The 14,291-nt window shown below is 41.7% G+C and overlaps 1 protein-coding gene across 2 annotated transcripts in view; it reads right to left on the reverse strand.

Annotated features, from left to right (window-relative positions):
* The window catches only part of LOC126184767 (probable cysteine--tRNA ligase, mitochondrial), a 109,661-nt gene that overhangs the window by 46,094 nt on the left and 49,276 nt on the right, over window positions 1-14,291 (reverse strand). For both annotated transcript variants that reach the window (XM_049927320.1, XM_049927321.1), the window contains one exon: window positions 9,126-9,257. In XM_049927320.1, the coding sequence (XP_049783277.1) occupies window positions 9,126-9,257 (132 nt within the window). The remainder of the gene's footprint in view (window positions 1-9,125; window positions 9,258-14,291) is intronic.

Here is a 14,291-nt window from a genome sequence, read left to right on the forward strand (position 1 = left end):
GATCGCCCCCGTTGGCGCCAGTTTACCGGCGTCTACGCGGTTATGGTAAACAGTTCATTCCCCTACTGGGTCAATTCACTACCGACGTGACTTACAAATCAGTCACTCGGTCTATTACTTTTATTGTTGTCAGTGATGGGAGCTCCGCTAACCTTTTTGGCCTGGATGCCTTTCAAGCTTTCGGTGTTTCTATCGCTGACACCATACAGTTGGTCTCCGAAGACGTTCCCTATCACTCATTGGAATCTTTGATCTCAGACTTTCCAGATATTTTTGAGGAGGGCCTGGGGCGTGTTTCAGATTTTGAAGCTCACTTAACGTTGAAGGCGTCGGCTCGCCCGCGTTTTCTACGTGCGAGGCAGATCCCCTTGGCTCTCCGCCCTCAGGTAAAGGAAGAGCTAGACCGGCTGACAGCCCTAGGGGTCGTTCTTCCCATTTCTTCCAGTGAGTGGGCTTCGCCCCTCGTTATTGTCAAGAAGCCCTCGGGAAAATTACGTCTTTGTGGCGATTTTAAGGCCACCATTAATTCCCAATTGGTGGTGGACACCTATCCTTTGCCTCGTGCTGATGAATTGTTCTCCGCCGTGGCGGGAGGCCACTATTTTTCGAAAATCTATCTGTCAGAGGCTTATCATCACATACCACTTGATGAGGACTCCAAACGGCTGGCAGTCGTCAACACCCCGTTTGGCCTTTACCAATACCAGCGGTTGGCTTTTGGAATATCCAGTGCCCCGGCGATATTCCAGCGTTATCTTGAGCATGTCACGTCGACAATCCCTCATTGTATTAATTACCTGGATGACATAATTGTCACGGGCCGCAGCACGACAGACCACTTGCACAACCTTCGCACCCTCTTTCTCAAATTCAGGTCTGTGGGCTTGCGTTGCAACCTGCATAAGTCAACCTTCTTCCAACCGTCCATTGAGTATGTGGGCTACACCATATCTCGGCACGGCATCCAGCCACTAGGAAGTTTGGTCCAAGGTATCGTCAACCTTCCTCGGCCCACTTCGCTGAAGGAGTTACAAGCTTTTTTAGGCAAGATAGCCTATTACCACCGGTTCATTCCCAGGGCTTCCACTATAGCCCACCCCCTGTACTGCCTTCTGCACAAGGGTGTTCCTTTTGATTGGTCGCCTGCATGCGAGCGAGCGTTCACCTCGTTGAAGGGCCTCCTCACGTCAGCCCCTTGTTTGGCTACTTTTGATCCCCATAAGCCGTTGGTCCTGGCTACGGATGCTTCGCAGTATGGGGTGGGGGCGGTCCTGGCCCATCGCAACGCAGATGGTTCCGAGCAACCACTGGCGTTTGCGTCGAAAACGCTTAGTCCCGCGCAGGCCCATTACTCCCAGGTGGAAAAAGAGGCTTTGGCCATTGTCTACACTGTTACCAAGTTTCACCCTTTCTTGTATGGCACGAAGTTTCAGTTAATCGCTGACCTTAAGCCGTTAATATCGTTATTTGGCCCCGCCTCTCAGATTCCGGATAGGGCGGCCCACAGACTACAGCGCTGGGCCTTGTTCCTCTCTAAGTACCATTATGACATTCGTTTTCGCCCTACAGGCCAGCATGCCAACGCCGACGCTCTTTCCCGTCTTCCGGTGGGCCCGGACCCTACATTTGATCGAGAGGAGATTATGTGTTTTCATTTGGATGTGGCGTCCCGCCAAGCGGTTGATGGCTTCCCGATCACTGGTTCTCGAGTCGCCAGGGAAACGGCGGCTGACCCGGTTCTCCGGCAAGTAGTTCGCCTCATTCAGCAGGGATGGTCGTCCCGCCCTCCGGGCCGGGCCTCGGACCCTCTTCGTAATTATTTTCTTCTACGAGACCGTCTCTCGGTCTTGGAAGGAGTTCTCCTTCTGGCTACCGATGATACAGCTCCTCGCGTGGTTGTTCCTGCGAGTTTACGAAGGGAGGTCCTCAAGTTATTACATGCGGGGCACTGGGGTGTTTCCCGTACTAAAACCTTGGCTCGCAGACATGTGTACTGGCCCGGTATTGACAGAGAAATTGAGCACTTGGTGGCCGCCTGTTCCCAGTGTGCGAGCCAACAAGCATCTCCCAGGGCAGCGTTCTCTTCATGGCCGCCGGCAACCCAGGCGTGGGAACGTGTTCACATCGATTTTGCGGGCCCGTTTCTCAATGGCTTTTAGCTCATTGTCATTGATGCTTATTCCCAATTCCCATATGTGGTTCGCTGCTCCTCAACCACTTCAGAAGTTGCAATCCAGGCACTCGCAAAAATCTTTTCTGTGGAAGGTCTGCCAATCACCCTGGTCTCGGACAATGGACCGCAGTTTCTTTCGTAGGCCTTCCAGGATTTTTGTAGGCGCTTCGGTATTCGACACGTTTGCTCTCCCCCCTTCCATCCACAATCGAATGGGGAAGCTGAGCACATGGTGCGCACCTTTAAGACGCAGATGAAAAAGTATGTGCACGAATTTCCGGCAGAAGAAGCATTGACGTTTTTCTTGACGGCATACCGGACCACACCAATGGGAGACCGCAGCCCCGCAGAGCTCCTCCATGGGCGTCAACCTAGGACTCTGCTGCACCTCCTCCAGCCTGGTCCTCGCCAGTCTTCACGAAACGGAGTACCTGGTTTTCCACTGGGTATGTCAGTCTGGGCCCGTGGGTTTGGTCGCAATCCACATTGGATACCGGCGGTGGTCCTGCACCGACATGGCTGCCGGCTCTATACCTTGCAGGCGGGGGACCGGGTGGTACGTCGTCACCAAAATCAGCTCCGTCCACGTTCGGACACCCACCCTCCGACCTCTCGGACACCGGCTTCCCCATTGCCGGCACCTGTATTGGTTTCACAGGGGACGTTACCTCCTCTCCCCGCTGTGACTCTGCCGCACTGCGATGGTTCTCAGCCTTGGCAGCCTCCAGTGGCTCCAGCACCGGCATCGCCGTCATTCGAGATGCCCCAGCGAGAGCCGGCCCCCCTAGCCGGCCCAGTTTCGCAGGGGGCTAGTTCCCCTGTGGTCGTCCCTTCCCCTTCGTCCCCGCCACTGGGTCTTGCCCCTCCTGAGGTGGAACAGGATCCAGAGTTCGACAGCTTGTCGCCCGTTCTGTTCTGGGCTCCGGTTGTGGGACGACGGGGGCCTCTTCGTGTGGGTCACTTCCAGCCGTATTCGAAGGTTCCAGCTCGAGGGTTGGCAGATCCCCTCGACTCCGGCCATCCAATGGATGTGGAGGTCATCGCTCCTGCCCGACGCTCCACCTTCCGACGCCGTGGATCACAGTGGCTTCACCCCCCGAAGGAGGAGGAGTGTAGTAGCCACCAGAAAGATCGCGGGAGGCGCACATTGGCACGGCACGGCACGTCACGGACGGTAGTTGCCGCCAGTAGAGTCCCGTCCACCAGAGGGCACGCGAGAATTCGGACGCGACCTCTGCCGGCATAACAACAAGAACAACAACAACAACTCCGGCAGGACAGGCCGTGCGCAGTCAGTCAACATCGGGCATGCCTAGGACACAGTCCCGGTCTACGCTAAGTGAAGTGCGACGTAACGTGAACAGTGTTACTACACCATTGTTATCTACAAATTTGATAAAGCAGTAAAGGAAGTCAAGGAGAAATTTGGAAAGGGAATTTAAGTTCACAGAGGAGAAATAAAAACTTACAAGGTTCACTGAGAGAAATGTTATTCTGTCAATTATGATGAAGGAATGGGCAATGTCTCAAAAAGTGATCGTAGAACGAACAGCAAGAAAAATTAAACAAGGGTAATGGAGTGCAGTCAAATTAATTAGCCGATGATGAGAGAATTTGCTTTTGGATTTCTTTTTTGGTTCTTGGAATCTCAGAAAACTATACTGCACTGGAAGTGCCCAAATACTAGTATATGAACTAGAAGTATGTAGGCTATAAATGGCAGCTCTCCAAGAAGTAAAACGATAAGGAACAGGGGCACTGAAGATAGGAGATGGAACAATAATGTACAGAGATTGCAGTCAACACCATGTATTTGGTACCAGATTTTACATTCATAAATTAATAAATGACTGAATAAAGGAACTCAAACATGTTAATAACGCAATATCATACAATTCAGACTCAGTGGTTATACGTTGCATTTCTAAATGGATATGAACCAACAGAAGATAAGGATGATGAAATGAAAGAAGAAATCTACAGTCAACTGGAACACACATACAACTAAATACACAGGCATAATGTAAAAGCTGTATTACGAGATTTTAATGGCAAAGTAGGAAAGGACGATATTTACAAACCACCATGGACAATTTCAGCATACAAAAGGAAAGTTCAGATAAGTTTAAGTTAAGCTACACTGACATCCAACCACTTTGTAGTGAGTTCAACTTACAAACTTTGCAATGACAAATGCTCTCACATTAAGCAGCACAAAATTTCAGTACAAACACATTAATTTGGGGACACAGATATCACCAAGTTGACCATGAAGCTATCCAAAAGAGAATCCAAAACAGTATTACAGACATTAGAACCTCCAGGGTCCAGAGTGTGACACAGACCACATGTTAATAATATCAAAAATAAAAATAAAACTCAAAATGAAAACAGAAATAGAGTGGAAATTACTAGATACAACATAGGAAATACGGAAGAATAAAATACACAAGAAATGTTAACAAAAGGAATGGGAAGTAACTTAACAAAGACTAGACTGGCTAATAGGGATGAACGAGATGTCAAAAGCAGATAGACACACCTGAAGAAAAGTATTCAGGAAGTAACTTACAAAGCTATAGAAAAAAAATATATAATGTAACAAAATCTGGTTTAACATAAAATGCCAAGAAAAAGTGTTGGGGAGAAGAGATGCAAGGAAAGTGTTGATTCAAGAAAGGAACAATATGATCCTGAAGGAAACATATTATAAAATCTGCCAGGAAACACAACGAACCCTAAGACAAGAGAAAGGGAATACTACAACAATATGATAAGAGAAACAGTTTTCTGGTGTGACGAAAAGTGCCGGCATGAAGATCAAGAATGCAAGAGCAGAGAGCGCTGTGAGATGGCATGAGCCAATAGTACACTGACTAGGAGACACCATGACTGTAGCGGCATCTATACAAAGAGAATATTAGCCCCGCACCACCTAGCCGCTGCCGGACTGGAAGACTAGCCATCATACTAACTCTACAGCAGTGGCTTGTGAACTGTTTTGTTTTGCTTGTATTGAAATTGTATATACCAAAGAACATTGATTATTTGCATGTCACTATTTGCTTGCAACATACCTCTGTGGATATGCGAAGTTAAGTATTGTCAGTTTAACTTATTGAAATAAACTCCATTAATGTGACTTTCTTGAATTGTTGTCTGTCAATCTGAGAAGGTGGCTTCCTAGGCACCCTCTATTGGAAGAGTGGGCAGGATACTACACAGAGGGTGATTTCAAGCATCACACAGTAAGCCAATGTATCATATAAAAATCTTTTGGTAAATTTACTAAAAGAGAACAGTTTATTAAGCTCAATACGGGAAAATACTGACCAACAAAAGTGACATACAAAAAGATGGAAGACATACTTTTTGCAAATAATCTACTGTGATGATCCACAATCATGCTTTAACTTGAAGCACCTGATACAGTTGATGTACAAGTCACCACTTCATCATTAAATTAAAGACTAAAACAGATTCTGGTAAAGATACTAAAGAATGAAGGATCACGACTGGAGTTAGAACTACAGTCTTTAGTAGGAACAATTTGGAAGACAGAAACCGTACCTTACTGGAAAAACACAATTACATGCCCCATCTTTGTGCTATAACTGCAGAGGAATTGCTTTATTGGATATCACTTATAAAATCCTTGTGATATGCCTATTAAACAGACTGATCTCAATAACCGAAGAACTAATTGGTGACTACCAATGTGGTTTTCACAGAAATATAGCCACATTAGGTCATTTATTCACTCTAAGGCAAATAACAGAGAAGGTGTGGGAATTCAATGTAGACGTCCACATACTGTTTCTATACAGGGTGTTACAAAAAGGTATGGCCAAACTTTCAGGAAACATTCCTCACACAAAAAGAAAGAAAATATCTTATGTGGACATGTGTCCGGAAACACTTACTTTCCATGTTAGAGCTCATTTTATTATTTCTCTTCAAATCTCATTAATCATAGAATGGAAACACACAGCAACAGAATGTACCAGCGTGACTTCAAACACTTTGTTACAGGAAATGTTCAAAATGTCCTCCGTTAGTGAGGATACATGCATCCACCCTCCGTCGCATGGAATCCCTGATGCACTGATGCAGCCCTGGAGAATGGCATATTGTATCACAGCCGTCCACAATACGAACACGAAGAGTCTCTACATTTGGTACCAGGGTTGCGTAGACTAGAGCTTTCAAATGCCCCCATAAATAAAAGTCAAGAGGGTTGAGGTCAGGAGAGCGTGGAGGCCATGGAATTGGTCTGCCTCTACCAATCCATCGGTCACCGAATCTGTTGTTGAGAAGCGTACGAACACTTCAACTGAAATGTGCAGGAGCTCCATCGTGCATGAACCACATGTTGTGTCGTACTTGTAAAGGCACATGTTCTAGCAGCACAGGTAGAGTATCCCGTATGAAATCATGATAACGTGCTCCATTGTGCGTAGGTGGAAGAACAAAACTAAAATGAGCTCTAACATGGAAATTAAGCGTTTCCGGACACATGTCCACATAACATCTTTTCTTTATTTGTGTGTGAGGAATGTGTCCTGAAAGTTTAGCCGCATTTTTTTGTAACACCCTGTATTTCAAAAAGGCATATCTAGTATCCACTGACAGACACTCCTGAATACAATGAGGGAATCTGAAATACCATCAAAGATGATCACATTAGTTACAATGTGTATAAAGGAAACTTTAGGTTGCATAAAGACACTTGTAGGAGGAACTGAAAATTTTAGGGTGTTCACGGGATTTTATTTATTTATTTAGCGTATGGCATTTAAGTACATTTCAATATTGGATCACGTTATTCTACATTACATATATTCACAGACAAACATCTAGTCATTGTATATATTCAATGGATTTTTGGGATGCCACGAGGAATTCTTCAAAGTCTCCACTGAACGGGGTGGTCTGCTTAGGCACGTCACAGTCAAATACTGGCGAAGACAGCAGTCCCCATTTGAAGAGTGAGTCAGCACATCTTCCATGCCCAGTTCTTAGTCGGTTCAGAATTGACCAGATCTTGTGGGGCTGATCAAATCCAGGAACAGCCTCAGTAATACAAGGCATTAGGTGGCAAGCTGGTGGAGCATCTGGAGCCATTCTCTTCTCCAAAAGTTTATGTCAAATCCAATGAGGCTGTCGAGAGCAAAAGGAGGAATTCTTGAACGAAGCCTCTTGATACTCAGATCAGGTATATCGATAAGTACCGATAGCTCAGGGATTGCTTCAATCCTGTTGTATTCCCTGACCAAGGCTGCTTCTCGTCGTATTTTTGGAGTGGTATATGACTCAGGATAGGTAGCCATATGTGAGGGGTAGACCTATGATGTTTTGAATGAAGCCTCTTGATACTCAGATAAGGTATATCGATGTGTACCGGTAGTTCAGGATCTGCTTCGATCGTGTTGTATTCCCTGACCAAGGCTGCTTCTCGTTGTATTTTTGTGGGTGGTATATGACTCAGGACACGTAGCCATATGTTAGGGGTAGACCTAATGGTTCCTGAAATAATGCGCATGGTATTGTTAAGTTCGACATTGATTTTGTTCACATGACTACTGTTTAGCCATACAGGACTGAAATAAGGGGACACCCTTTCATCTACTGTATTTAATCTTGTCTTGGGAAGATCAATAGAGAATTTAGTACACCCAATCCCCAAGGGAGGTATACGTTATTAGACTTGCCTACACAGATGATACAGCATTAGTACATAGTTCCAAAACAGAATTAATCAGAATAATGCAAAATTATTACAAAATCGCTGAGATAATAGGATTACGTGTTAATGAAGGTAAGACAGAATATCCAGTCATAAGTAAGAAAATCTAAAGCGATCCTCCTTTGGCTGTAAAGACTTTGAAGACAGTTGACCACTTAACAGATGGAAAAACACTTCTCAGTTTTAGCAAAATCTTAAAAGATCACTCAGTACTAACTTCAAAAGCCACTTATTTGACTATTATACTGGTAACATTATCAGGATGTGAAGCATTAATGTTTAGAAAGGAAGATGAAGAAATACTGTTAATATTAAAAATAAAAAAAACTACGATACATTTGTGGACTGGAGTAGGATGAAAATAACATGGAATGGAACAATAAGAAAAATAAAAAATTAAGAGAGCTGTAAAAACACCGTAGCATTGCTTAAGTGCTAGAGAAGAAAGATTGAACTGGGCCGGACATGATGGAAAGTAGACTAGCTCAAACAGCATTTGGTACGACAACAGATGGAAAAAGAGGAATACCCAGAATTAGGTGCAGAGATAATATCCGGGAGGACACAGCTGGGATGAACATCAACATGAGTGGAAAAACAATGCAGTCAACAGAAAGTAATGGAAGAGGCTCGTACAGCACGTGTATGGTTGATAAGGTTCCCGCCATATGTAAAGTATATGTCATTTTTGTATTCTTAAGAAAGTTAAACATAGGCACTTCATTGTGATCTTCTTCAGTAAAACTGTTTTAAAGACAGAATTTAGTATTTTGGCCTTCATTATATCAGTTTTGTTTTGGTGTTATCATGGTTGACAAGCATTTGGACAGACAATTTTGTTCCATTATCTGATTTTATATAGTATCAAACTATTTTAGCATTTTTGTGGCAGTACAGTATACAAGATCTTGATTCTGTGTTCACTCAATGGTTCTTGCATAGCTGTCCTGTTTCTCTGATCATTACAGTGTCTGTGTTCTCTCTCCATCAGATAGTCTTGTGTTTCACTGATGCTCCCACAGACATGGAAAATCACAATGGACTTGCAGGAAAACTCAAACATTACTTTTTCATAATAAATGGTTTTTAAAATGTGGTGTCCCTCCAGCTATAATATGATATTTTCCTCCTCTCTTTCTAGTATAAACAGGCATGAGACTAAATACACCAACAAAGGTGGAATGCTTTTTATTCTAAAAAACTTACTGTTTCTGTAATGACTCAGCAAGCAGAACATTCTGAATTCATTAGAAGTGTATTCCTTCAAGAAATCAGAAATAGAAATGGTATTTTTCAGTGATTTTGACATTTTTCCACTTTCTTTCAGCTGTAAGTGACCTGCAAACAAAAATTTTATAATGGAGTGCAATATTTCAATTCTCTGGCAATGGAATGGAACACTGTACCAACATATTTACAATAATGTCATATATTTCAGCTAATTGTATGCAACTGTTAAGTTCTCAGCAGTTATGTAGCATGGATGAAATTAGGTGTTCAATGCTTCATGAACATCTTGGTCTTCAGAAAAATAGCACCATTTCAGCAACAGGTGTTTAGGATATATGGATTTTTCAAAGGATCTGTATCAATGTTTGCTTGAGGTGATTCAAGAAAACTACAGATAAGATGGATGCTACATCCCTCAGTGTTCTGAAACCTGCTTTCTTGAATACGAGCCCAGTTATGCCACTCTGCTCAGTCAATACCCAGTAAGAGCAAACACTTACAACCTTGCTAGACATGAAAGTAAATCTGACAACATAAATAAAATGAGCATTCCAAATAAAATATAATAATAATTGAAAATACTGTCTAATGATGCCAATAAATAAAGTAATGATTCCTTCTTTGCTAAGAAAGATGTTAAAATGTTCGGCAGTCTATCAAATTTGGAAAAAGAAGAAAATAACGTTGAAAACAATGTTTACTTACATTCAACAGTACAACTATTGGCATTTTAAGCAGAAACATAAATCACTGACGTCTCTGTAGTATGTTTACAATATATGTCTAGATAAATAAAATAAAAATAAGTCAATTCTTGATTTCCACTTTTATCCACTGGTTGACTTGTAATTTTGTCAGGTTTTCCATTCTGTTCTCATACTATTAGGCACACCAGATTCATAACTTATTTGATATTAAATGGCCCCTAGAAATTCCTCACTATTTACAAACATCCGTCAGCGAGTGTGCTGCGTCTTCTGTTGCCCTGATGACTGTGGCAGTGCAAAGTGACATGAACTGCATGAAACATAGCATTGGAGAGTGATACTAATCCATGACCCCACAACTGGCACCCACAACATATGGGGATTGACTGGAACTGGGCTCCAGGCAATATGTCATGTTGATTGCATTCCAGCTGTGCTCAACAGGATTAGTTTTACGTGTTCTGGGGTATCACAAAACACATTTTAGGAGCAATGAAGTGATGTATTGCCTTGCTGAAGTTATAGGTTGCTAGTGGGATGCTGTGGGAGAACAAATGTATTAGTAAAATTGGGCAGTAGAATCCTGTACTGTCTGCCAGTAAGAGACAATGGCAAGACATATCAGGGCCTACATTTCATCCCTGTAAACACAAAACAACAGAAAGTAGTCAAGTCATCATATTTTAAATTCATATATGTATACAATCCAGACAATTAAAATATTTTTGAAAAAATATTAAAAAAATTTTAAGTAACCACTAAGCATATTTGGATGGACATCTTGGTTAGCACAGTGGTAATTTTATTTAGGGGCCACTACATAGAGTAATGGTTAAAGTACAGACATCATCATCAGGCAACTGAATAACATAACTTTCATGTAACTTAAACAGTTTAAGCAGCACATGCCAGGAAAGTTCTCAGGAGACACAAATGTCATGTGATCCATATGTAATTGGTGTTCAGAGTGACATCTCATGGCAATGATGGAAGCTGCTAACTACCATGCTGCCCAATCTGCCCTAAATCTGTGTACATATTAGTGAAAACTGTGCAGTAGTTCCTGAGATTACCCTTCACATATTGACAGAAAAACATGATGGGGGACCTCAACTTATAAAATATATAGATGTATAGAGTTTGGTAACAATAGTTTCATATGGCTCAGTGGCCTAGTGTAAGTCTTTCAATTAGACGCCACTTCATGTCTGTACTGAACAACACAGACTTGATCCATGAAGATGCATAGGCAGCACAAAAACTGCAAACACCAAAAATGAAAATGACAATGTTGCACAATCTCAATAATAGTGTCTCAGAGCGAATGTAGAATCATTGCCGCTGCACTGAGAAACAAAGATCGGATTTGAATCTTTGCATGTTAATCTAATTTTTAGACATGTTTAAATCCGGAGGTATGCATAAAAAAATCATCTGAAAATTATTTAGAGCAATTAGTTCATCCGCCCGCTCGAACAGTAAACGGTTGTGAAAACAGACGTGACCTCTTAGCAACAAATAATACTGAGCTAAGAACGAGCATCAAAACGGATACAGGGGTTGGTGAACACATCACTGTCACAGTGAGACTGAATACCGTAACTCCCAAATCCTCCAAAACTTAATGAAAAATATATCAAAAATTAATGAAAAATATATCAAAAATTAATGAGAAATATATCTACTCAAAAAGGCAGATAAAAATTTGCTTGATGCCTTCCTCAGAGACTACTTCCACTCCTTCCAAATTAACAATGTAAGTGTAGACCAGGTGTAGATTGAATCCTAAGAAATAGTACTGAAAGCAACTGAGAGATTTATACCAAATAAATTAACAAATGACGGAGCTGATCCCTCATGGCACACAAAACAGATCAGAACACTGTTGCAGCTCAACAAAAAAATGTGCCAAATTCAAACAAACACTAAATCCCTTATATTGGCAATCTTTGACAGAAGGAAATTTGCTGCTGACTTCAGTGTGAGGTGTTTATAACTGTTTGTGCAATGAAACTTTGTCTTGAGACCTGACGAAAAATTCAAAGAGATTCTTGTTGTATGTAAAGTATGCTAGTGGCAAAACACAATCAATACCTTCTCCGTGCAATGGCAATGGAAATATTATCGATCACAGAGCTGCTAAAGTAGAGTTACTAAACACACCTTCCAAAATTCCTTCATGAAAGAAGACATAGTAAGTATTACAGAATTAGAGACAAGAACAGCTGCCAACATGAGTAACTTAGAAGCTAAGTAGACATCTTCGGAGTAGTGAAGCAACTTAAATCACTTAATAAAAACGAGTCTTTTGGTTCACACTGTGTACTACTTAGGTTCCTTTCAGAGTGTGTTGATGCAATAGTTCCATACTTAATCATATACAAAAGCTCCCTCGACAAAAGATATGTACCCAAAGACTGGAAAGTTGTTACAGGCCCACATCATTATCAATATGCAGCAGGATTTTGGAGCATATATTGTGTTTGAACATCATGAATAACCTCAAACAGAATGGTCTCTTGACATACAGTCAACACTGATTTAGAAAACATTGTTCTTATGAAACACAGCTAGCTCTTTACTCACACGAAGTGCTGTGTGCTATTGACAATGGATTTCAAATTGATTCTGTATTTCCAGAAGGCTTTTGACATTGTACCACACAAGCAGCTGGTAGTGCAATTGTTTGCTTATGGAATACTGTCTCAGTTATGTGACTGGATTCATAATTTCCCATCAGAGAGGTCACAGTTTGTAGTAACTGACAGAAAGTCACCTAATAAAACGAAAGTGATTTCTGATGTTCCCCGAGATAGTGTTATATGCCCTCCACCCTTCCTTCTCTATATAAATGATTTAGAAGACATTCTGAACAGCCGTCTTAGGTTGTTTGCAGATGATGCTGTTGTTTACTGTCTAGTAAACTTATCAGAAGATCAAAAGAAATTGCAAAACGATTTAGAAAAGATATCTGTATTGTGCAAAAATTGGCAAGTGACCCTAAGTGTGATGACATCCGCTGAAGTGCAAAAAGGAATCCGTTAAACTTCAGTTGCACGATAAATCAATTAAATCTAAAGGTCATAAATTTAACTAAATACCCAGGAATCACAATTACAAAAAACTTAAATTGGAAAGAACACACAGAAAATGTTCTGGGGAAGAAGAACCAAAGATTGTGTTTTACTGGCAAAACACTTAGAAGATGCAGCCGATATACTAAAAAGACTGCCTACACTACATTTGTCTGTCCTCTTTTGGAGTACTGCTGTGTGGTCTGGGATCCTTACTAGTAATGATTAATGGAGTACTTTGAGAAAGTTCAAAGAAGAGCAACATGTATTGTATTATTGCGAAATAGGGGAGGGAGTATTACTGACATGATACAGTATTCGGGGTGGAGATAATTAAAACAAAGGCATTTCTTGTTGTGGCGGGACTGTCTTATCCGACCTACATCAGGAGAAACTATCATCGTAATAAAATAAGGGAAATCAGAGCTTACCCAGAAAGATAGAGGAGTTCATTTTTTCTGCACGCTGTTCAAAAGTGGAAAAATAGAGAATTATTGTGAAGGTGGTTGGATGAATCCTCTGCCAGGCTCTTAACTGTCATTTTCAGAGTATCGATGTAGATGTACATGCTCTTGATGGCAATAGCACCCATTTCACAATGGCAGTTGACTTTAATTCATCATGGTCCAACCACTTTGCATGAAATATTTATAAATTATAAATACAAACCTGCCTCGTAAGCAAGTTCAACTATTATACAAAGCAATATGATATTGCAGTGCCTGTGTTACTCTGAATTACAATGCAATGTTCATCTGGACATGCATGTGTGTCCAAAGGAACAGGCACTTCGACGACTACAGCCATTGTTAAATACGTTAAATGTATTTGCAACTGCAAATATGGACAACTATCAGCTGTAGAATGGAATGACGACAATGAACATTTATGCTGGACTGGGACTCGAACCCAAATTTTCCGATTATTGCAAGTGGTCACCTTACCATTTAGCTATTTGTGCATGGCTCACAGCCAGATCCAAATTTCCTAATGTCATCAACCATGTGTCTACAGCCTGTACTCGTACATCCATTATGCATATTTCTGTACAGGTGAGACATTTTACTTGAAAGTAGCTTGCCCGTGGTTGGCAGATACATACAATATTTCAGTGTCTGTCCTTCCATTCTACAGCTGTTGGTTGTCCATATTTGCAACTGTGAATACATTCAACATATTTTGTAATGGCTGTAGTTGCCACAATGTCTGTTCCTTTGGAGCATGGATGCATGTCCAAATGAACATTACATCATAATTTGGAGTAACACAGACACTGCAATAGTGTATTTATCCGCCGGCACCATGCAAGCGACTTTCAGGTAAAATGTCTCAGCTATATGGGAATATAAATAATGGATGTA

This window comes from Schistocerca cancellata, chromosome 4 (genome assembly GCF_023864275.1).
Source record: "Schistocerca cancellata isolate TAMUIC-IGC-003103 chromosome 4, iqSchCanc2.1, whole genome shotgun sequence".
Lineage (NCBI taxonomy): Eukaryota > Metazoa > Arthropoda > Insecta > Orthoptera > Acrididae > Schistocerca > Schistocerca cancellata.